The 24,848-nt window shown below is 40.1% G+C and overlaps 1 protein-coding gene across 5 annotated transcripts in view; it reads right to left on the reverse strand.

Annotated features, from left to right (window-relative positions):
* NR3C2 (nuclear receptor subfamily 3 group C member 2) overlaps positions 1-24,848 on the reverse strand; it is a 190,781-nt gene that overhangs the window by 20,996 nt on the left and 144,937 nt on the right. For all 5 annotated transcript variants that reach the window (XM_041412013.1, XM_041412011.1, XM_041412012.1 and 2 more), the window contains 2 exons: positions 10,691-11,029; positions 10,143-10,287 (listed from right to left, as the gene is read on the reverse strand). In XM_041412013.1, coding sequence (XP_041267947.1) covers positions 10,143-10,287; positions 10,691-11,029 — 484 coding nt within the window. The remainder of the gene's footprint in view (positions 1-10,142; positions 10,288-10,690; positions 11,030-24,848) is intronic.

The raw sequence follows: 24,848 nt of genomic DNA on the forward strand, positions 1-24,848 counted from the left end.
TCAATAGCAAAAAACCCCAAGTATATGCTGGTATTAACAGTTAATTATGCACTTAGGAGAATGCTGATACCAAATACTCTCTTTTGGTTTGCATTTGCATTTCAAAAGAGACAAATCACAGTTTTAAATGAGAAAATACATAATTATGCCTTTACCAAAATGCTTTTTCAATAACATATTCAATAAGTGATGATAACATACACATGGTAATAAATACCCCATTTCAAACTTCATCAGAGAAAGGTATTGAGAGCCAGAAAAGGTGCCCATTAGGTATTGTTTTATACGTCCATTCTGCCAGGGCTCATTGTCAGTTGCAGTGGTTCATCAACAAAATTACTGCTATATTCCACATGCAGTAGCAATTCTCCTTTTATGCCAACAATGCCTCAAAAATTAAGACTTTGCTCATGCTGTCACGCAAAGCCTGGCATTTTCTGGAAGTCGACTGAGGCACCTCTTCCTCTCATGCCAGTTTAGAAAAACGACTTCCTAATTTTTCTTTCGCTCATATTTAACTCTACAGGGGAAGCAGCAGAAGCAAGCACTGTGAATGTGAGAGGCATTTGGAGATGCCAGCAAACAGCTCATCGATGTGCAGGAAGATTAAAGCAGCACCACTTTCAGACACAATTGCAAGGAACAAACCTGTGTTCTAAGACCTTGACAGAAGTGAGAAAAAACCCTCCCAAAATGCTTGTGGATGTCCCAAAATCATGCTGAGACAATACCAGGAGAGCATAATTGTGGTCTATGCTAAATGTAAAGTCATTGGACAAGTCTTGGTACTAAAGTTGTAAAAACCAGCGCTCAAATTCTTTTGAACCCATCATAGGCTGGGAATCTGCCAGAACATCCACTAGGCCAACTGATGAGCAAGATGAAAATGAAGCATTTGAGAAAGATCAGAAAAGTTAAATAAAATCTTTGCATCAGTGCTCTCTGTACAGAAGCCCAGTAAGGGCTCTCCCTTTTCAGTGAGCAAGTGTGAGAAATAGTTTCAGATTCAAGTGCGAGTAGAAAAGGGTTTATAAAGAAAAAAAAATACAGTAAAATGAATAGTAATAAATCACCAAGACCAGATGGCATCCATCCACGAGCTGTAAAGCAACTTAAATACGGAATTGCTGAACTACTAACTGTGCTGTGCAGCTTATTGCTTAAATTGCCCTTATAAAAGTCATGGAAGGCGACAAACGTGACTGATTTCTTAAAATGGGTCTGAGGGTGGGAAGGGAGCACTGGAGACCAGAGGCTAGTAAGCTCCAGTTCTATATTGAGCAAAACCATTGAAAGAGGAGCATGAATTGATAAATAAACGTGCTGTAAGGGGAGGAAGTCAGCACAACTCTGGCAGAGAGAGGTCAGGTCTCATGAATCTGAAAGGGCACTCTGACGATAGCACGAGGACGCTCTGGTGGATCCGGGCGACGTCTGCACGATGGAAATGCTTTGCACATGCCAGGTCTAGCTGCATCCCACAGCCATATGGGGTGAGACCTAAGCAAACACCAACCCTCTCCTCCTCCTCCTCTCCCCTGCCCTGGTTTCCACACAAAGGAAACTGGGGCATGCAGCTTGGGTATGGGCTCTAATAAATTCTGTCAGCGTGCCAGCGTGAGTAATTATTGGTCTAGGACCTGCACACTGCCTTGCATCAGGAGGTATGGGAGGATGCAATCACGGCAGGGCTGGATTTTAAAGCTATTAAAATGATCTCCTGGAAGCTCTTAAAGACAGCTTGGGGATAAGGAGGTTGTCTCTTTGTGGATTATTAGCAGCTTAAAAATAGGAGACCAAGGATAATAGCAAATGGACATCTCTCACAAGTAATGGAGGTTACCAGGGAAGTCTCACAGAGCTGGGGCCTGGGCTGAGAACTGTGCTCATATGTCATATGGGAAAAATCAGACCTCTGGAGGTGACAGAGATTGATGATGGCTCCAGACAATGAAATCAAGAGCTGCCTGTGAAAGACTGCTGAAAAATCCTGCAAATCTGTGGGGCTGACTGACAAAATGGAAGGTGAAAGTCACTGACTGGACAATACAGACAGTATAATCATATCCCACCATACATACAAAATAACTGGATTAACAAACATCACACAATAAAGAGTCCTAGGTGTAACTTGGGGCAGGTTGTTGGCCTTTTGCCTTTTGAAAATGCTTGCTCAGTGTTCATCAAAAAGAAAGCAAAGATGTGAGAGAAGAGTTGAGAGCAAGACAGAAATTGTAATTTTGCTGCTGCATCCACTGTGCTCTAAATCTAGTGTGTCAGTCTGGTCTTCTCCCAGAATTAATACACAGCATGAGAGGAGGAGCTGAGGATGGCCAGGGACAGCAGACAACTAGCAGATATACAGGGGGAGGTCAAACTGACTCACTGATTCTTCAGCTCACAGAAGAAACAACAGGACTTGAAGGAGATCTAAGTGATAAATGGCATGCATGGGATGAGAAGGATTATATCCACTATTACTGCAAACACAGGAATGAAGTGGCACTCCATTAAATTATCAGCCACCTGCTTTAGAAACATCTCCAACAAACAAATATGCATAATTAAATTGCAGAAGCAACTGCCACGGAACATTTTAGATATCAAGATTATAAATGTATTCAAAGAGGTAACAGGCAAATTCACAGAGAAAGACACAGAAGGGTTATTAAGCACAACTGTCCAAATGCAATCTCACATTCAGAAAGTACCTAAGTAATTACTAGATTGGGCAAATGAAGAAGCCCCTTGTCCTGATCTTAAACCTTCTCTGGCCAATTTAAAGGATGACAAACTCTACTAGAGGAACAGTTTCTGACATTTCCCCATTCTCACAGATAAACTACAGTATCTCCTGTTGTCCTTTAAAACTTCACAGTTTGAAGCAAAACACTTCAGAAATTTAAGAAGTGTTTAGAGATAGAGGCACTAAAAGGCAGAGCCTTTAGAAATTTATGCAAAGAAACCGAATCTATTTCTTTGCCCAACCAATGACTTGCTTACAAAGAAAAGAAGCCCAAAATAAAGACTTGGAAAATCTAGCTGAAGCATGTTACCTCTATTATGTACAGGTATGACAGCAGTTTTCCAAAATTTCTTTTTTTTGTCTGCACTACTGTGGGGTGGGTATGTTACAAAATCCCTTTATGTACTTCTTTGGATGGGAACGGAGCCTCAATTTATGAAAAAGTAAATATTAGTAACAAACAAATAATGTATATAAAGAAATTACTGATGAATATATTCACTTTTCACTGCACTGACACTTTGCATGAATTCAGTATTCCTCACCAAAATAATACATGCAAGCAAAAACCACGCAGGGAGGATCACCAAGGAATGCTTGCTGACCTTTTAACAAAACCAGTGACTGCACACACAATTTATCAGCAAAAATGAACACTGACAACTCTTACCAACTCTAATTGTGGCAATAATATTAAAAATTAGGGATTTGGAGACTGCCAGATGACAGAGATTACAAAAACGTACCTAAATTTAGAAACTACAGGATTAACAGATTGCAAGAGAAGACAAAAGGGTTAACAGCCATCACCCTGCCAAACATAAAAGCTAAAAAGTAATAATTTAAACAATAAGTTTCTTATTGGCTTTATCACCACTCACAGATAATCTAACTAATTATCCCTTCCAAGCCCTGAGGTATATGAGGTTAAATAAATAATAAAAAAAGGTGATTTTAAATGTTCAGCTTATTTTATTACATTTATCTTCCTGCTGTTACCATAGAAATCAGAACACCAGGAAGACTTACAGGCTTCAGCACTGAAAGGGCACAGAGAAGCTGCTGCATCCCTGCACTGCCTTACACAACACCAAATCCTAATCGTCCCAGCTTCCACTGGCATATTAGAAGGGGGTTTAGGAATGTAATGAAAATGTTATTTACTACGAAAATGTACATAATTATTAAATGAAGATTTTTAATACAATCTTAGCTGTTTCACTTGAGCTACATCATAATCCTTAATTTAATTTTACGGCTTTCCTCAGTGTCACAAAATCCTCTGCCCATTCACATCCCGTGACAACGCCAGCACAGAAACTTCCTAGAAATCCCCTTGTACTGCTGTTTTTCCTGCCCCTCTCTACCTCATTTGCTCTACCTCAACTCATTTGAAAATTGTAATCATTATTGTTCATTTATTGACAGTATCAGCCTTGGTCTCCTTCTAAATTTAAAAACTTCATGCTTGGGGCAATTACCAAAGGCACAGCATGAGAGGTGCTTGCAATACTTCCCTTTTACTTTACTGGGAGCAAAATCTTATGCTTTAAAGGATCTATTTATATCAATTAGTAATGAACTTTGTTAATTACATACATAGTATGTATTTTTAAAAAAATTAATTACATACATAGTATGTATTTTTAAAAAAATTAAGTATTTATCCATCACTACATTCTGCTCTTAATATTTTGTACATAATATTAAGTAAAGTGCAGTCTCTGTTAAATCATTTTTACTGTAAGGACTGAGCTGCATATGATCTAATACAATAATTTCAGAGATGGAAAAATGACATAACTGATCCAAAAGGTTGTGAAAGCTGGCTCCAGTTTTAAACTCAGTTTTTCAAGTTCAGTAATTTTTGGTACCTTTTACAATGCCTAGTGGTGGTTTTCCTTAGGCAAACCCTCAAGTCCTTGACTAGGGTAAAAAACCAACGACAGCATGAAGCGCAATGGCCAGGAAATTCAGAACCTGCACACTTCTGCACCTATGATTTATTATTTCTGCTGCAGATGCTGAGAAAAATCAAAGGAGCAAGAAAACAGCACATTAGTCATGCAGTGCATTTGCAAAATACTATTGAAATATTGATGCTGTACTTTAACGTATTAAAGTGTCTCCACACAGTGTGTCTCAGCATCACTGAACTCTCTCAGTATCCCACATCACTGCTATTTTACAGCCAGGTAAGGCTGGAATGGTAAATAAGGTAATTTGGGGAGATTTGTTAAAAATAGGAAATTATTTTGAAATCTTCAGTCTTTTCAGAAGTTGCTGCAGATTCAGCAATTTACAGAGAGACTATGTTAAACCTAAAAGCAAAAAAAAAAATCAAGACCTGTGGGGGAATTCTGGGGTTGGGCCATCCCTCTGGGGCTTTTATGCCAGCACAAACCAATATATAGAGGAGGAGCATGGCTTGAATTTTAACATCCATCATCAATGCCATCAATGCCTTAAGGAAAAATAAGAAGCCACCATGCATTTTCCTTAGGGGAAGGAATGGATAAGCAGTACAGCTTGCCATGAGGGATGCAGTTCTGGCTTCCAGCTGGGAGGAGGAGATGTGCTGGGAGCACAAGCCATGGCCCCAAAGGCAGCCCCTGTCCCACCGCTCCCACTGGTTTCCCACGTTGTGTGAGTGAGGATCCCTGCCATTCCATGTTTTGGCTCCTGCTGGGTTTCTGTTGGCAGTGCTGAACTTGTAAATGCTTTTTATTCCTTCCTGAGCCTCTGAAAGTTTGCCAGCCAATGCCCTGACTTAATGCATGGGTGGAAGCAGATACCTGGGATGTTGTCACCAGTAGCCGGCGGACAGCAACTGCCTGAGCCCGTTAAAACCTGAGCAAAAAGGAGCATCCCTTGCCTTTCTCCGGAATTCAGGCATCTGACTTCTGCACTGCAAAGACAGAAAGTCCTGCTTTTGAAAGGCTGGGCTCATTTCTTGTAGACATGAACTGTCACACCACCACTTTTCAAAAATATTGAGGACTTTTTCCTTAAAAGGGCACAGCCAGGGAAAGAGTCATGGTTGCCTTTAGTTTTATGATTAATTCATCCAGTAAGGGAAAAAGCAATGGTAGTTTCAACTAACTGCCCTACCTTACAGAACCATGCCTTAGAAATCCTGTTTAAGGCTGCTCCCTGGAGTAAAGAGTATTTTGCAGAGTTTCAGCCAGAATCCCTGAAAATAAGCTGGTGTTACAAACCATGGGGTTTTGTACATCCCTTGCTTTGTTCTTGCACCCATTCCAGCCAGCACTACTTGGTTTTCTGTTTTCAATTGTGTACGATTTTACCCATTTAATGCTCTGGACTTAGATTATTCACACGTGTGCCTGCCTCAGGTTGAATTAGATTAGAAAATTTTAGCTGGAGTTATTGGTTAAATCTTAAAGAGAAATCTCCTCCCTCCCTTGAGTTAAAGAATTTTTTTTTTTTTCCCTTGCAGGATTTCTGTTACTTTTGCAGAAGGAACCTGAAAAGTCTCAGAGCTTAAGGTTTGAATTAGGGACAGTCTTTCCCCATGTCTTAAGAAAATCTTCCCCATTAACATCTCTGTTCTCCCAAATCCCTAGACCTATTCAAGGTATGGCTTCCTCAATGACAACAAATGGAAGAAAAACCTCCTAGAGTCTCTCACTACATAATCCTTACATCTCATCCAGCCTGATCAAAGGAGTCACATGGGAAAAATATTACGGGATAGTATAACATAAGGGTTTTGTTAAGGATACAGTCTTCAAAGCATGTACCCAAAGGGCTTAAACTATGATTTTGCAGACCACCTTAATTTTGGAATTTTGCAACTTCTTGAATTTGAGTTTGCGCAGGCTACAAACATAACTACAACACCTTTTGGGTGTTATCCCATATGCAGCAGTCATTCTTTAAGAGTGTTTACCCTCAATATGTTACGTGGTGCCACATGTATTACGGTCTTCTAGAGATTTACTGTAGATTAAGACCAAAGCTGTATCTACAGAATATTAATTTTGATCACAGCTATTACATTACAAAAGAAATGGGTTAAAAAACGGCACATGCCATAACTTAATCAAACACAACACAAAACACTCTATTTTATGCCTCTTTTCAGGCTGTTTTTTAGGCATTTCTGTGACAGGCTGAGCAGCCATTTTCATATCCCTCAGTTAAAATCTTCATGTTCAGTTAAGCCAAATTAAATCAATGGAATATATGCTTGAACCATAAAGACAAACAGTACACTTAATTAGATAGGTAGCATGACTAAATGAAGGCAGACAAATATTTCCAGCCTTCCACAAGACTAACAGGAAATCAAACCACATATGAGCAGGGAGGCATTTTGCACTGTATTTATACAATCAAAGCTACATTGAACAGCTATTAACAATATGGATCCTCATTTGCTATTGGCCTTGTTTACAGGCCTTCAGAACAAGAAAGAAAACAAGATCATATATCATGGCACTCCAGAAACATTACAACTTCCTTTTATTCAAAGTAGTTAAGAGTAAACGGAAAATTCATTTCACGTAAAACAAAGCCACATAATTCCACTAATGCCAACCTCTACTTTCACTCATTTTTAACTGTTCATTGAAGAAAATGCTGAACCCTCTGGCGCACCAAGGGCCTGGTCAAGGACAGTGCTTATTTTTTCTTGTATAGAAACGGGAAATGACCTCTTCAGACACAATATGAAGAAATACCAAAAAAATCTTAGCCAGGTGATAACAGAAATGTAACTCTCTCAAACCAGTAAAAGGAAAGGCATTGTAAAGCATCCCCTTTCTTTCTGCATCAATTAATAAATGTCCTAAAATGCCAAGGGCAGTAAAACACTCAGAAAGTTTCACCAAGTAAACCTCAGGGAGGTCTAATAAACTCCATGGCACAGAAACAAAGGCCAGTGCTTATAATTACACAGCACATTTCCAAGTTCAGGGTACTCAAAAAGCAAAAGTAAGACCAGCCTTCAGCAATTTCAGAGCAATGCTTCAAAGCACTTCATGAACAGGAATGCGTATTGTATTTTGTATTACTGGAATGGTTTCTACAGTGAACTGTATTGGCTGGCTTGTACAATTCCAGTAAATAATCTCTGGCCTTACCTCAAAACTGGGAAAAGCATTGCATCTCTTAACTTAGAATCACAAAACAGTAGCTTGGGAGGGACCTCTGGAGGTCTCAAATCCAATCCCCTGCTCCCTGCAGAGCTGATTTTGACATTGAAGCAGGCTGCTTGGGCTTTGCCCAGTGAAAGCTCGGACATCATCCGGGCCCGAGACCCCAAGGTCTCTCTGGGCACCTCCTCTGCTGATTCACCATCTCGTAGGAAATGTCTTCTCCTGCTGCCCAGGCGGCAGTGTGTTGTTCCAAGCCTGGGATCACAAATTCTCATTCTTCCCCTGAGCACTTCCATGAAGAGCCAGACTTCAGCTTTTCTACAACTCATTAGGAAGCTGAAGGGTGCAATTAAATCCACATTACATCATCAGGTCCCTCACTGTCCCAATCAGCCCTGACCACCTCGGCAATCCTCCACTGGCTCTCTGCCAGTTTCTCAACTTCACTTTGCCAGAGAGCCCTCAACTCAGACTCCAAATGCAGCCTCAACCACCGTTCTGAGTGGCAATGTGAGAACCTGGAACAAATACCTGCCCTGATGCCCAGTGAGTATGAAACAAAAGCAAAGTGTGTACGAAAGAAAACCTTTCCCGTTCCAGAGATGTGTCCATTACTGTTTCTGAGTGAACACCAAACGTCCTGCTCTTTTATCTCCAAGGACATTTCTTGTCCTGGTTAGCTACTTCAAAAGGCCCTGTCCCTCTCTCACATCTCCTGGCAATTTTTTTTTTTCTCTATTTATAAGCAATTGCCTTCTCTCTGCAATGCGTATATTGCCAAACACGCAGGAGACCAGACCACTATCTCAATTACCTGTCTGGTTTGGGATGTTTTCATTTTGTGCTCCTTTTTCCAACTGCACCCCTACCTCAAGCTCAGTATAATTCTACAGGCACCTATCTTCAAGGCTTGCAGCACAAAACTCTCAATTGATCTCAAATTCTCGAAGTTGCTTCTAGCTGCAGTAGAACAAGAGCAAGCAATGCACACACTTTTATTTGCAAGCAGGATTGATTTCTCTGTCCAATAAATCCTGACCCCCTGACTGACTTTCTTGAGATGAGGGAAAGCTGCTTTTGTGTTTGAACTGTTAGTCTACATTCCCCCAGGAGAACTAAACTCTTCAAAGTTCACATTTTCACTTACCTCTAGCTGCAGATACCCTTTTTTTCCCCTGTGACAATTTTCTAATGTTCAAGTCATAATGGAGGTGCTTTCATCATGGAAAATGGCTGACACTACATTTTTGGCCACATGAAGTAAATCAGCAGTTCCCCCTCTTAAAAAAAAAACCCAACCCAAACAATCCTTGTTTGATATTGCTTACTGTTTTGGGACCCATCTCATACTCATTAATTATTTAGGGATTCCTAAATCAAAGACAGACTATTAAGATGGACAGCAACAAAGCATTTTTTCCAAGAAAAAGACTTCCAAATGCATCAAGAGATTAAGTGGTAAGTTATTTTTTTGTTAATTCTTTTCCTGGTTTGTGTTTTTTTCCCCAAGTGCACCCATATCCTATTGATTATGTCTCCTTTTTACCTCTAAAAAACAACCCCCAACCTTCTGGGATAAGCAAATGATGCAAGCCCCGTTTGACTGTCTGTGCATTCACTTAGATTTTTTGACTTTACTGTCTTGTAATAAACACTAGGAGAATGGAACAGAAATTAAATTATAGTCATCAAAAGTAAAGCACTAAACACACACAAACAAAATATGAAGGAACACATACTCAGATGGAATGGTTGATTCTTCTTTTTGTCTGAATGCATCATAAAAGAAGTTATGTTTCATTACTGAAAAAACATTTTGGCTTCTTTCACGGTCGCAAAGAAGGGTAATTAAGACTGTCAAGAAAACACATTGAACAGCTGTATATTGTTAACAAAAGCACCATTATATGACTGCTCTGAAAAACCCCAGTAATTTAAACATTCACATTTCCTAGAAGTTGGATATTTTTCCAAGCTCCAGTAGATACCAAAAAATGTTCTTTTCTATAAATTGTGGTTGTGTATCAGTCACATTTCAAACCAGTGGGATGGTCCCAGTTTGAGAACACATCCCCATACATAATGAGAAGTGGACAGCAGTAATCAAAGGTTTGGCAACTGAAATGTGAGTCACTGAAAAAAATTAAAACTTCAGCTGCTTTTTAAGCCAGAATTAGCTGAAATTTTCTTAGACTGCAAGTATGCCTGAAAAACCAAATAAAGACAGCAATCCTTCCAGCCTGCACTGAAAAGGGCCATTAAGGAATACTTACTCATCGAAGATCAGGTCTGGAGCAAAATAGAGGAACTGGCTGTTTGTATGTTTGTACGACCTCCAACTCAAGGCAAACGATGACAGACACATCCATGAATACTGAATTAAAGTAATTTGGTCCTCGAGAGGCAAGTTTCTAAATCCTAGAGATCAAACCAGAAAATACCCATGAACTACAAGGGCTGGTCAAACCATCACTAAACACATTGCTTACTACTTTTCCAGTATTCACACACAAGAGCAACACTCCCAATTCGGAAAAAATAAAACTGTAATTTTTCATTCAGTGACAAAACATGTTTTCTTCTTAAGAGGCTATTACTGAAAATGAAAGCTTTTTAAATATCAATCACATTTGAAACAAACTTTACATAAAATAAGAAAAAAACGCCCAACTATCTTCTCTCAGAGGTTCATCTCACACCCCCCAACTGCCGGTTTTCTCAACACAGTCCATGGATTAAAGATTCAATTTACCAAGCAAATATTTCTCTGAACTAAAAGAAACAGTGAAGTGAGATCTCAGCAGATGACTAACGTTCCTACCTGGAAGTATCTTCGCCCACTTCACCACCTGAATCATCTGCTTGCCGGCCAGGCGGTTTAGGGTGGAAAGCAGGTACTCCGCTGTGTCCGGCTTCGAGCTGTCGTATCCTGCGTACACGATCTCCGGCTCAATGCTTTCAAGGATCTTAACAGGAGAGGGAGTAAGTGCTGGTGAGATAGCAGACATGTGGGGGACAAGTGCAGTGTTGACAGAGGGCTCGGTCACAGGTGCGATGTACGTCGTCCCTTCCTCAGGGCTCTGCGGGGGTGGCTGCTGCCGCTGCTGGGGCTGCTCCTCGTGCATCCCTTTCAATTTCCCCAACTTTTTGGACTTCCGGGCTGTGAGGATGAGCAACGTGAAAACCAAGTCAGTACAGAAAGCCAGCAAAACCCTGGGCTTTATACAGGAAATGAAAGCCAAAGTATAATCTCAAAGCTCTTAAGTGAAACAGGTGCAGGACCTTAAGAAATACCTCACTGCCTGCAGCATCGTCACACTGGAAAAAGGACCAAAAGACTCCTCTAAGCTCATTTTCACTGCTTTATTGGATGCTTTTATACATGACAGAATGTCCAGTATCTGCCTCCATACAGACATGCATAAAACATCCTAGTTACTGTGGTCAGTGCCAACTAAACATTTCAGAACTGTAATCACTTATCACTTACAAGACTGCAATTCATGATCTCCATTGCATTGGTCATCAAAAGAAATCTGCACAATATTAGCAGACCCAGAACCCTCCTAAGCTTCTGCCTCAACTTGAAATGTAGTCAATCCATTTTGAACAGCTCAAGTTAGTCAAGTCCCCTTCCTTTTGCTGCTTTGATATGTCCATAACAGCTTTACCCATTTCTCTTGAATATTTAAAGCTTTAATATTTATTCACTTAAAGAAGAAAAACTGAACTTCATGTAACACCTTCCTCACTGCTATCACCATGTCTCTAATGATTTGCCTTCCCTTTTCTTTTAATTTCCTTTTTTTTTCTTTAATTCTACCCACCCTACTTTTATTTACTAAGTACTCTTAAAAGCCAGCAACGCTACAGTGCTTCAACTCCTTGAAGAGAGGCCAACCTTTCCCTGTGGGCTGCATTCCCAACTTTGCCATAGCATGAGGAAAGAATTGGAATTAAAAATCAAGACAATTCTGTTGAAAAACCACACACGAAGAACCAAACCAAAAACCCATCATCACCCTTTTTGCAGAAGGGAAACGTACAACAACTAATCTTTAAAATCAATAAATAATGAACTACATTTAAGTGTTTGCAGATCTTTCAGAGTAACTTCTCTCAAATGAAATCTTTCTTATCTATCTGGAAACAACTAAAACCCTTGTCTGGACTTTTATCTTCCTCTCTCTTGATTCTTACAACATTCCTTTAACTGGCTTCAGTAAATACAAGCCTGTCTCACTCCCACTTGGAATACTATTACAAATAGCCCCTTCCTAATCCATATCCTTTCCCAAGTTTACCTCCTCAAGTTTCCTCCCATCATCAATTCCCATCTCCTATCTTTCCTTAAATATAACCCCTTCTCTTGAGTTCCAGGATCCTTTCTGGACAACTTCCACCTCTCCAGAATGTTCCCTTCCACTCTAGCTCAGCATGCCATGCCACTTCCTCCTGGGATGCTTCCAAAGCTTGCTCTATGCGCTTGTTCCTGCTCCTGTTATTTACAGTGCAGAACACTCCCCAGTGAGACCCACAGAACTACCTCATTACTCTTCTACAAACCAATGTTTTAAGAAACCCCCCCTTCAACAGCTCTGTTGCTGCTGCCCTCAGACCATTTCTGGTGACAGCAGCCATTAATGTGTCACTGTTTCCTTGACACTGGGGCTGCCTGCCCAGAGCCAGTGGCTGGGAATGAGCGAGGCAGGATACAGACGCTCAGGGTCCAGGACAATGCACACCCAAGTGCAACAATAGCCTGTTGTTTTCAACACTTCCTTGCTGGGACAGCATCTTGAACTCAGAGGAGATGGTTCATCCCAAGATTCAACAGAAAAAAATATTTATTAGGATAAACCTGAGGCACTGCTACAGAAAACAGTGATGTTACTACTCATACACAAGATCTTGAAGGTGCCCAAAGAGATGCTCCTTGACTTTGGTGTTCAAAAGGTAAAAATAAAATTCACTGCTATTGCAGCATGTCCTGCACGGAGCAGGGAGCTCAAAACCCCAACATCAGTTTGTAGTCATTTCCATCACACCATGAAGGATCTTCCTGGCTGATCTCAGTGCAAACAACCCTCAGGTAGCCCACAGAGAACTTCAGAGATCTTTGTTTAACTTTTATCACTTTTGCTTCTGAGAGCTGGAGGAAATTAGGTGAAGGAAATTAATTTCATTGATTCACTTCAGGATGTATGTCTGCTTTTGAGAATTCCTTATTTCCTCCATGCCTGCAGACATACAGACCAAGTGAAGCAAGTTGAATTTTTTTAATAAAAGGATTGAATATGCAAATAAAAATGTACTGCTCCTAATAAAATTTAGAGTTCTTTTGTTCAGCTAAACCACATCTACTTAAAAACCTCCTAATTACCAAAAGCATTAGCATAACCTACATAGGAATAGCTGTCCATTTGGAGTTATAAGGAAGAGGTGAGACAAGTATCTGTCAGCAAAGGTTTCACAGTAGCTTAATTTGTCTCAAGACACAAGAATTGTGAGAAGATCCTTCTAAAAGTCTGTTCAAATCCTATTTCTTATTTTTCTATTAAGAAATTCTTGAAAAACCTCATTCAAACAACGAAGCACAACCAAAGGATTTTTTATCCTCTGGTGCATCAAGCTACATGGATGCAACATCCATTCTTCAAGATGTCATTTTCAACTCTAGTTTTTTTTTAAGTTTTACAAAGCAACAGCTGATCATTTTGTTAAACAAGCATTTCCTCACTCTGTGAAATAAAACAGAGGGAGTTACAGGCAAATAAGACAACCCTGGAAAATTCAGTCCTGAAATTAAAATGCAGTTGTTCCCCATGTGATGCAGTTGCACCTACACAAGGATGTCCTGGTGAAATCACTGTGAGCACTAAATATAGTTTGCATTTATCTTAGAAAGGCAAAGCTGGACTTACAGATTTTTCAACAAAATAAATCCCAAAAGCAAAGCAACGATGAGCAAGCTCAGCTGAATGTCTGATAATGAGTTAACAGAGCCACTGGACACTGAAAACAGTTTAAAAATAAGCCTGAAGAGATAGAGATTAGTGTCTGCTGCTATTATTCACTAAATTTTCAGACACTATTTTTTTTCTGTTATCAAAACAGGACTAAAAATAAAGAACTCTACACATTTTTCATGTTTATAGAGGCAAAAAAAAAAAATGCATGTACACCGTAACTACACCAGAGTAAAAAAACAGTGCTGGTTTACCATCTCCATCAAGTATCTTGCAGCAAAGATAATTGATCACATACTTAAGACATAAGTTTGTATGTTCTATTCTCCAAGAGTTTTTATTAAAAGAAAAAAAAAATATTCTTCCACGTATAAAACTGGCATAAAAATGTGTTTTAGTTTCATTTTCTTCCATTATAATGCCTTTAAAATGAAGCTGAGAAAAACATTACTGCTTGACAGTCATGTTTACAGTGAAGAAAACTGTATTTTTCATTTGGCTCCATGCCAGTGCTGTAGCTCAACTGGTTTGGTAACTCCCACAGAAACCAACAAGTAAAGATTAAATACAAACTGAGCAGTACATACTCCGAGGCGCTCTTTAAAAGCTGTTTTTCACATCTGCTCTCTCACTCCAATACCAGCTACAAAATTGACTAAGCCACCTCTGAAATGGACAGTGAAAGCCACGCTTATCAGGATTACTCCCTGAAAACGCCCAAGAAATCCCTGGCTCTCCACACTGACCAGGGGATGGAGCAAGCATAGGCATTTCAAGTGACAAAGCTGAAGTCTGGAACCTGTCTGGGGTTAGGACAAGGGTTTCATCCAAATGGCCATGTAGCAGTGACTGCAGGACTTCTTGTTCAGTGTTACTGCAGCCAGAATATCATATTATAATTCTCCAATTTTTCAATCACCTGAGACAGAGCAATAGGTGAAGAAAAACAAACAATAGAGAAAGACACCGCAGCTATACCCAAGGTTAAAATCTCAAATATCTGTCATGACTTTTGTTGAGTATTTTAGGTGGTCCTTATGCCCCAATTGAAAGAAATAAGGTGTAACATTTGAAAAGTCACAAACCTGGATTTTAAAAAGGCACTTCCAACAGCCGTTCTCTGTAGTTCTAACAATAAATAGTAGAACAAATAAGATGCAAATCAGTTGGACAGCTGGTTCCTTAATATTTACCCCTCACATGGAAGTCTCCTGTCCCAAAGATGAAACAGGGATCCTGCCATCTCAGGATGGAAGTTTTTGTGCCAACTCTGAAATGCTGAATAGGCTCTAGTCATCTGCAAGAGGGAATGCAGATGGTCCAATAACAGGACATTTATCTGGATGTGGCCCTATTGTAAAGTGACTTTGGAATACAAATTAACATGAACATCAGCTACATTATGTCATTCCTCATTTTTAAGGATAAAGCTTGAGTGTTTAGGGTAGCCACAAGACAGGTAAACTACCATACTCTCTTTTCAAAAATATCATAGTAAACTTACACATGCTGTACAAGTTGGGTGTAGAGGGACATAATACATGTAGATTGTATACATTATATGCTTCCTTTGTGCCCAGGGAAGATACGCAAATTAAGTTATGAACTCCACACACCCAATCACTAGTTTTCATAGGCTCAAAATTAATATTATTCATCATATTACTGTTAAAAAAAGAGGATCCAGAAACATCGAAGAACAAAATGTTTTTAATAGTAGATAAGCCCCCATAAATATTATGATTTAATTCAGCAGATTTCTAAGAGAGCAGTATCTTGTTTGTAGAATTGTACTAGTGTTCAAATTTAGAAGATGAACAATGTAAAATGCTCTGCAGATCCACGCTCACTTCCAGTACTCTGAAAGTAAAAAAAGTAAGCTAAGTCTGAAGTTTAGAAAATAAGCTGTAGTTTTGTGTAGGGTGAATCGTAAGACTTGTGATAACAATCCCCTGGAATCTATTTTTTCTTAAAGATGATATTCAGAGCTTACCTTGATGTCCATCAGAAAATCATTTACTGTTTGTATACCTAAAGTCACAATTTTGATGAATAAGATCTTTATTCAATCCCATCTGTAAAGCTGTGCCAGAGCCAGGACCCAACAGATCTTTATTATACCCTGCGCATGTTTGAATCCAGGGGTATATCAAAAGCACATTATAAAAACCTATGCCACCTCTAGTGTAAAGCAGAGAGTTTCAGTAGAGAGAGAGGGGAAAGCAGAATGGACACAGCAGAGAACACAAAAAGTGGTGGAGGTTTAAAAAATATGTAAAGGAGAAGAGAAAGCAGCAATTGGAGTAAATACACAAAATATAAAAGGCAAGGCAGGGGAGGTGCAAATCACTATATTCACTTCAGACGAGGTATGATTTGGGATTATTTCTAGGTGTGTGCTGTACCACTAGCGGTCTAGGCAGCCTGAGGGGTAGACAATATGCTGCAAAACAAACTCACTGTGGCCACCTGTGACTCTGTACCCAAGCCAGTGAACACCTGCATTTCAAACACTTGGGTTCCTCCACTGAGGTCCAGTGCCCGAGCTCCACACCTAGGCTACAACCCCCACCTCCTGCCCAGCCTCCACAGCTGCCAGCTTTCTCCCTTCCACCCCATGCCAAATGCTTATGGATTGCCCTGCACACCCTGCCACTACCACCTCCCTCTGCTCTCCAAAGACAGCCTCCAGGACCTTGCTGCACCACAGTTACCAAAGGTACCAATTCTCCCCTCGAGGCAGCTCTGACTCAAGATAGATTCTTCTCTAAGCCCTCACTCAGCGACTCCACCTTTGTACAGATAAATGCTCCATCAAAATGCCACTTTTCTCTCTTCTGAATCTTTTCATCATGTTTGCCTGGTGACTTTGCCTCACTTACTTCAATGAGCTGACATCTGTTCTCATTAGCTATTTTACTGCTACCACAAATAGTGTTTTCCCTTCCCCCAAATCTGTTGTATCTTGACATGAAAATTTTGAGCTATCTTGGTACAGACGTTTTTTCACTTGGTTGTCTAGCACAATGGGAATGAGATTTTGCTGAGAATTTTCTAGACAATAATACACACTTCAGATATACACACACACATATGCCTGGGAATGCATGGAATAAAGTGAAAAGCAGTAATGCAAACTACAAAGAGATCCTACAGCATTATTTCATTTTCTCTACAAAGTGCACTCAAGCATGCTTATTTTCTTCCAGAAACACAGAAGGAACAACCAAGATAGGACCCTAAAGCTTCCATAAAACCCATTACCCACTTTGGGAAGCAAACCTCTGATTTTCAGGTAGCTCCAGAAGACAAAGAACCTCTAAATGTGACCTCAAGTGTTAGAATCATAGAATATCCCGAGCTGGAAGGAGCCCACAAGGATCCACGAGTCCAACTCCTGTTGGGCCATGTTTGAGAGGAAGGATCAGGTACAAATCTGGGAGGCACACAGGCAAGCAGATGAGTCATTGCTTTAACTGGAGAGACCAAGGAGGAGGAAGCAAAGGAAAAGCAACTACTGAAGCAGGGACAACTTGTACAGGGACTTAAAAGGAGAGCACAAAATTCCTTTATCACGTAAGACACACCATGAGAAGGACTCGACAGAGGCCTTTCAAGGGTGATTTCTGCAGTAGTGTTTGGGATATGTCAAAGAGACCCAGTAGTCTGTCTAAATATGCAAAGAAAGGAAGACTGCAGCTGGTAAGGAAGAACACAAAGGTCCTGGCTTCACATGGCAAAAAAAATTTTAAAATCTGTTTCTGACAGCTGTGACCCAGAGAAGAAAGTGAAAGAAAATGCTACACTTGCTGTTGAGCCTGAGGAATCAGTAGTCTAATTAACAAAGCAAAGAAAATTTCCTAATTTCTTATCCTCCACTAGAAGAAGAAAGTTTTTACTGGACAAGTAGCTCCAATCTAATGATTGAATTCAGTGGAATGAAATGGAAGGCATAACTGAAACAATGACATAGTCTGGCATACTGTTTACTAATTAATAAATAACACTTTAATCTGACAGGATTGGACAGCTTAAAGACAAGGAGTAAACGAGCATGAAGTCTGATCTATGGAAATGACACATTTTATTTGCCTTTGATCAGACTCTGCAAAGCGCCAGGACCATCCATCCATAAGTGCAATTCTTATTCTTGCTTTACATCGGGATACCAGAAAGGGAGGTACAACACAGATAGAAGAAAGAGCTTCTGATGCACATTTTAATAGTAATTGTGTGCTATTTTCATTATGTTCAACTACACATTTTGGCTCATTATTCTAGTTGGATTTAAACTCCTAATAAAACAGACTGCAACAAGGTAAATATTACTTTGGTTACTTATAGAACAACCTCAGAAGTGTTTGCATTTTGCTTTGTTTGGAGCAGATTCTAATAAATGATGCAGTGCAATGCTGCTGGAGCACAGGCCTGTAAAGCACAGAAACAATATATCTGAAGCAGTTTATCCGATTGCCTTGAGCAGGATCAATTGAACTTTGCCCAACTCAGTATGTTACTAATCTCCAATAAAGAGAATTCCACAATATCCCACCACTATCTAACCACTCAGTGTTCTCGAAACATCTCCAATGTTGCATCATTTTTGTCTGCAGTAAAGTTGATTTCTCCCCATCATTCCCCCAGTGGCCAAAAATAACAACTTATCATTCTTGTACTCTTTTGCACCACTTTTTTGCATTGAAAGACTGGTATCATGACCTTCTTAAAGCCTCTCCCTTCTAAACTAACATGAAATGAGTTTCTTTGATTCTTTGTTTCTTTTTTCTTTTCCTAAGCATTTTATTATCCTTGTTCTTCCCTGGACAGTCTCTAATCTGTACACACCTTTCTTCAGATACATGATAAGAAATTTCAGGAAGATTCAGTTTAGATCTTAAGGGAACTTTTCTAAATTTAAAGACCTGATGTGAAAAAACAGAACAGGTTAACAAGGGACCTGTAGATACATTCACACTGGACAAGTCCCAGAAGACATGAGAGACACGTCCTTCACAAAGGTACCACAGGCACTGCAATCCCACCAACTGGCACAAGAACATACGTGACAATTTTGCAAGGCTGCCCCATCCCCACCACCCTGCCCAGAAGTGCTGAAACCAGACACAATCATCAGGCCCACACTTGCCAGCTCTGACAAGAAACAGAGTGATTCCTTGGCATCACATAAGACTTTGCCTATTTTTGCAACAATTTCACCTTGCTGACTTTAACTTCATCACCCAACCGTGCTCTCCTTTCTTCCCTGCCATCCCTCAGCAGCTGCTCTCAGGTATCCCGTTTCCCCATGCCTCAACTTGCACTTCTCAACATCCCAGTCTGTACCAAAAATGCCATAACGTTGGTTTCCAACACTGGAACTGAAGATGCTTTTGAGTTCTGATCCAAATTTGTAGATTTACATATTTACTCCCTACTTTGTTATACATGTAATCATTACAATTACTACTGGATCCTCAACAGGACTCTACTCCTGATGTCCTTTCGGTATAACAAGGAACCACTCTGGAAGAACACTATTATGAGTAATTACATGCCCACTTCATGAGAAATCTTATGATATTTTAATGAAAAATCCACATTTTCTTCTGATTACACTTACAGCTCAAGATACTGAGCAGTGAAATGCAAACACCTGCAGAGAGGTGGCACCTCACACCAATGTTTGCACAAGCAGTTGTCCCAAAAATCTTCAGGTGAAAGCTCAGACCAAATCTTGTATATTTTGAGGTCTGACCCAAGGGTGAAGCTCAGGTTACCCACCTGTCTATCATGTGGGACAGTGATGAGCACTGGGGAGTGTTTGGGTAAGAGACAGAGGAATTAATCCCTTTTTTAAGTTGAGTTTCAGGCTAATCATTCATGAAGAGACAGCGGACAAAAGTGATAAAAGAAAGCCAAGATTCTAAGTACATTTTACAGGAATATTTAGGTTGTCAGGGAAAATGTCTAACACATTTGCTTGTTTCTCAGCAATCCTCAAAGTGATAATTAAATGAAAAATAACAGTTTCATAGGGGTACTCCTCCCTGTGTGGGAACAACTTTCACCAAATGCCAATTAGTGGTTTCCTGTTAAAATCAAATCAAGCTGGTTTTGATAAAGCTTTTTAATGAGAAATGGCTAAAGTATGAAAATTTCCCCCCATATATATTGCATATTAAATCCCAAAATCACATAACACAATCTCACATCTAACATTTTTGGTATATAAAACTCTCTCTTGTACTTCTTCATTAATTTCAAAAGAAATGTATTTACTAAATATTTAAATCATCCAATAAACAAAGCCTTAAAAAAAGGCTTACAAAAGTAAATTATAATGTTGATGAAAGCCAATCTTAATCAGTCCTTTTCAGATGCTCCCAAACCTAATTTTTTACTGATTATTTATTCATTCTTCAAGCATATGGCAAATTCAATAATTCTTGAGCTAAGAATTGTCTACTAAATGCATCAGTGGTTTTGATTATTTTATTGACATCAAATAAAGACAAGCAGTAAAACGTCAACGACAAATGCGAAGATGAGATCACCTAAAACTCCAAGACACCTGTTGGAATGAAACACCAGCAGCTTGAACTGTGAGCATTGGTAATAATTTGATTGAAAAAAAAGTTAAGGAAACTTTAGAGAACAGATTTTGACATCACCAGACTGAGTACTCTTGGCTATGGTGCTGGTTTCTGCCTTATGCCAAGCGACGACGTTCCTCCCATTCCCATCCAGCCTTCTGCAAGGCACTCCTCATCCAAGTCTTCTCTCTTGCTTTTATTTGGGTTGATACCCAATGTTCCATGTCTGTTACATGATTTATGTGCCCTCCATCCTGATCACAACATGATAAAACCCCAACAGACACTTACCATATATAAAACTTCATATTTACATTGGAGACAAAGGTTCTCAACAAGTGTTTCAGAGTCCTTCAAAACCAAACTCTGCCACAGCACCTCTCGTTCTATATCTTGAGCACTCAGACTTCCACTCCAGGCTAAAGAGTGTTTCATTTTTGTTCTTGCTAGAGCTAAGCTTTATAAGTGCTGCCCTTCCCTCTGTGGTCTTTCTGGGTATGTCATTACCACACTCCCGCTTGATTTTTCCCCTCCGCCAAGCAACAAAAATTGTGAGATCTTTTGTCTCCTCATCTGTATGAATTCCATATTCCCTGTTATTATCAACTCAGATTTCTGTCAAATGACCTTACTCCTAATACATTGAATGCTGCTGGTCTGTCCCTCATCTTCTAGAAATTATCTACCCCACTTCCCAGAACAGCAAAGCTACCTGTGAAATACGACCAGGCTGTTTATCTTCTGCAGTCATCTTGGCCATATTTTTCACCATCTAGTTCATGATTAGTCATTAAAAAAGAAAAAAGAGTATAGCCCTGTTAATCTCCTGCTTCAATAAATCACCCTTAACATTAGTGAAAACACTCTGTAGGTAATATCAACCATTTTCCGGGGTAATAGCAAATCTCTACCATCACCCATTTGTACGATCTGAGAAAGCTGATGGCAGAGAACCACAAAAGCACACAAATCAGCAGCCACAGTGTGCAGGAAGATGTGTACTGGGTGATTTAGAAACACTCTATCCAGTGCCTTCACCTTGCCTCCCTCTTTGTTAAACACCAGCTTCTCGCTGCTGTGTATTTCTAAGGCTTAAATGTGCTCAACGTTCTCTTCATAACCTGCTGGGAAGCGTTCTTGCTACTGCCATTGGACTCTAAGGACTGCTTTTTGAGCCAGGTATGCCTGCCACACCTCACTTATTTTAGCAAAACACAAAAAAATGGAAAGCCATGCACTTGAGAATTGGTGGGGAGAAAAAAGCAGGAAATAAGATTAATAACAAAAACCACAATTCAGCATTGTAAGCCCACCCTACTTTGGCCAACGCTGTTGCAAGAATAGCAAGTTAAATCTTCATGCCCTGTTATTCAGGTGGAAATTCTCTGAAGCAACAGCTCGGTGAAAAGGACAAGTTCCTTCTGCTCCTACAGCTTCTCTCGTGATGGGGAAGTGAGTAATGGAAACACATCATCACAAGCCACAGGGGCAAGTTTCTAAAGGGTTCTGGTGACAACCAGCAGCTCTGGAAAAAGAGGAACAGGAAACACAGGCAGGTTTTCACAGCAAAGACTACGCTTTTACTGTGAGGAAGAATAAAAAGGATATGGACTTACAGCACTGTGGAAGGAAACTGTAATAATAATATCACTGTGGAAGTGATAATTTGGTGATTCAGAAAAAACCAAAACATCACCAAGAGCTGCAGGTAACAACTTTGAGAAATGCTGAAAATCTTCCTCTCAGAAAACTGTGATCACCCATCTTGTGTTTTGAACCAAAGCAAGGCACCATGGGCAGAATGTGAAGCTCTGGGGGAAGAGAAGGCTCTGAGCCTGCACAGGGAGTGCTGCACAGCCAAAATCAGACAGCATCCTCAGAGCCTGTGTGCACAGCAGCACTGCAGGACATGAGGCAGGCTGGGACACACACTCCTAGCAGGAGCCCAGCAGGGATACAGCTCCTTTGCAAGGCTGGCAACCAAGGGTGCTGTGCCTTGAATGGTACAGTGGAGAGTCCAGAAGATAGAATGGGAAGTCTGCAGTCCAGCAGCCCCATGCCAAAAGCCTGAAAGGTTGTTCCTGGAGGCAAGACAAATGTTGCTGGCAGCTGGTGGTTGCAGAAGGGAGAGCTGGAACCAGAAAAACGTGAAAAAACAAAGCACGAACATGATTAGGAGTTTGATCAGGGACTGCTGGATGTGAGGTGTGGGCTCTTGAACCCCTACAGTGCATCTTCTCCAACTGCCTTCGCACACAGAATAAAATCATCAGCAAAATGCCAAGTACAAGGACACACTTTCAATATTGCTTTTAATTAATGCCCAGGAGATTACACTGACATTACCACTCCTCTTCAAAATTCTGCATTTTTAACCGTCATTCACAAATAATTTCTGAATAGTTGTTGCATGTGACTGTTCTCATAGTTATCTACAGTATTGAAGAATCACAGAATCATTAAGGTTGGAAAAGACCTTTAAAATCATTGAGTCCAACGATTAACCCAACACTGCCAAGTCCACCACTAAACCATGTCTCTAAGCACCAGATCTACATGGTTTCTGTAGGAAAACATCCTTTCCTGGGCAGCCTCTTCCAGTGCTTGACAGCCCTTTCAGTAGGAAACTTTTCCTAACATCCAATCTAAACATTCCATTAATGAGGATTATTCAAGTTGGAAAGTCAGAGGGTTACACCAAGAGCAGGGCAAGAGCACTACACATGGAGTTAGATGGACACAAAAGCAGGAAAAGTTAACTGCTGAACAAATTGGCTCCTACATCATCTTCAACGGCAGGTTTATAAGCAACAGGCAAATTATCTGTTACTTATTATTATCTATTACTTATTTATTACTTACTTAAATATTCTTTGTTTGTTACTTATTACTTAAATAGTATTGTTTATTACTTAAAGGTCTTTTCCAACCGGCTGGTGTCTTTAAAGGTCTGTTGAAAGAACTGATAAAAACCCAGCTGAATGTTCAAGCTAAAAAATTATTGACTGGATTCCCTGAGAAGAAAATGACACATAATAAATGCAAATAAATATGCATTAAAGTTAATGGCATTTCAAAATACTTTGCAGTTAAAGTTTAAATGAAAAATAAAATCTAACCATATGTATACCTTAAATTGCTTGTGCCTTAAAAAAGGGGTTTATTTTCCTTTACAATTTATGAAATCATGGTTAGTAGAAAATTCTAAAGAAAAATAAGAGGATACACTTTTGCTGTATTTATGTTTTCCCCAGGTTTTCAGATTTTTTCTCTTTCTTTTTTTCTCAAAAAGATAGTAACAATGATAAATACATAAACCACGTAAGCTCCAGTAGCTGAAAATAGTGCAATTTAAAACACTGCTAGTATGAGTTTTTAAACAGAGAATAGAAAGCTGGGCAAAAAGCTGAAGTACTATATCTTATTACTGGTCATCTTAATTAACCTATTTTTCAGATTATTGAAATATTTCAATGCATAAAAAATAAGGGCGTCTGCCAGTGAAGTCTACAAATCACACCCAGCATCTTGTGCACAAAGTGTCTTACATATGTAAATGTATGCGGACCCAAGACTGGGATTTCACAGGCAGCCTCTGCAGACAGAATGATGAACTATGTAATTTGCAAGGTGAAATCTATTTTATGTCCCTTCCAGATCCAAGGGGTCCCTGAGCAAGCTGCTCCTCACTGCTGTGGGATACCAATGCCAGGAAGTCTCTGCAGTGTTTCACAGGGGAGCTGAGGCAGGGAAGGATTCCAGCCCTGCATGGTGCTGATCTTGCCACACATTTCTGTCCCCTCTGCACATATGGCACATCCCATGGCAGAAGAGGAACCTTCTCTGAACATACAGGATGGGGAGGGATGCCTGACCACTAGGTCCCATCCAAGCTGTGAGGATCAACCTGCCCAGAAAGGGGGGTGGCGGTCACCTCAAGTGATTCCGCATAAAACATTTCCATTCTCCAGGCTTCAGCACGTGCGAGTGACATCAGGAGGCTCTGTGCCACCCTGGTGGCAATGCGGGACACATCCCAGGGGTTGCTGCCTTACAGGATGCAGCTGGTGGTGGCATAAGACCCCGTGCCAAGGTGTCACTGTGACATCCCCAGTGCCACCATGGGGACAGACACAACTGAGGAACAGCAGCACGAGGCAGGAGCCAAACGAAAACGTCTCATGAGAAAGCAAGAGCCTCGCCAAATCCAATCACAGCGTATGCTGGGAGAAACTTCCCAAATCCGTGAAGTCACTCTGGTCCGTAATTAACTGAAAATTAATTACAGAATCTTGAAAAGAGCATAAACCAAAAATGGGCCAGCATACCTTCATAGTGCCGTTGCTCACTCTGAATCTCTTCCAACAATTAAGCCTAGCATATGTCACTGGAGTTAAAAAAAAAGATAATAAAACAA

The sequence above is a fragment of the Onychostruthus taczanowskii genome, unplaced genomic scaffold, assembly GCF_017590055.1.
Source record: "Onychostruthus taczanowskii isolate IOZ18803 unplaced genomic scaffold, ASM1759005v1 scaffold38, whole genome shotgun sequence".
NCBI lineage: Eukaryota > Metazoa > Chordata > Aves > Passeriformes > Passeridae > Onychostruthus > Onychostruthus taczanowskii.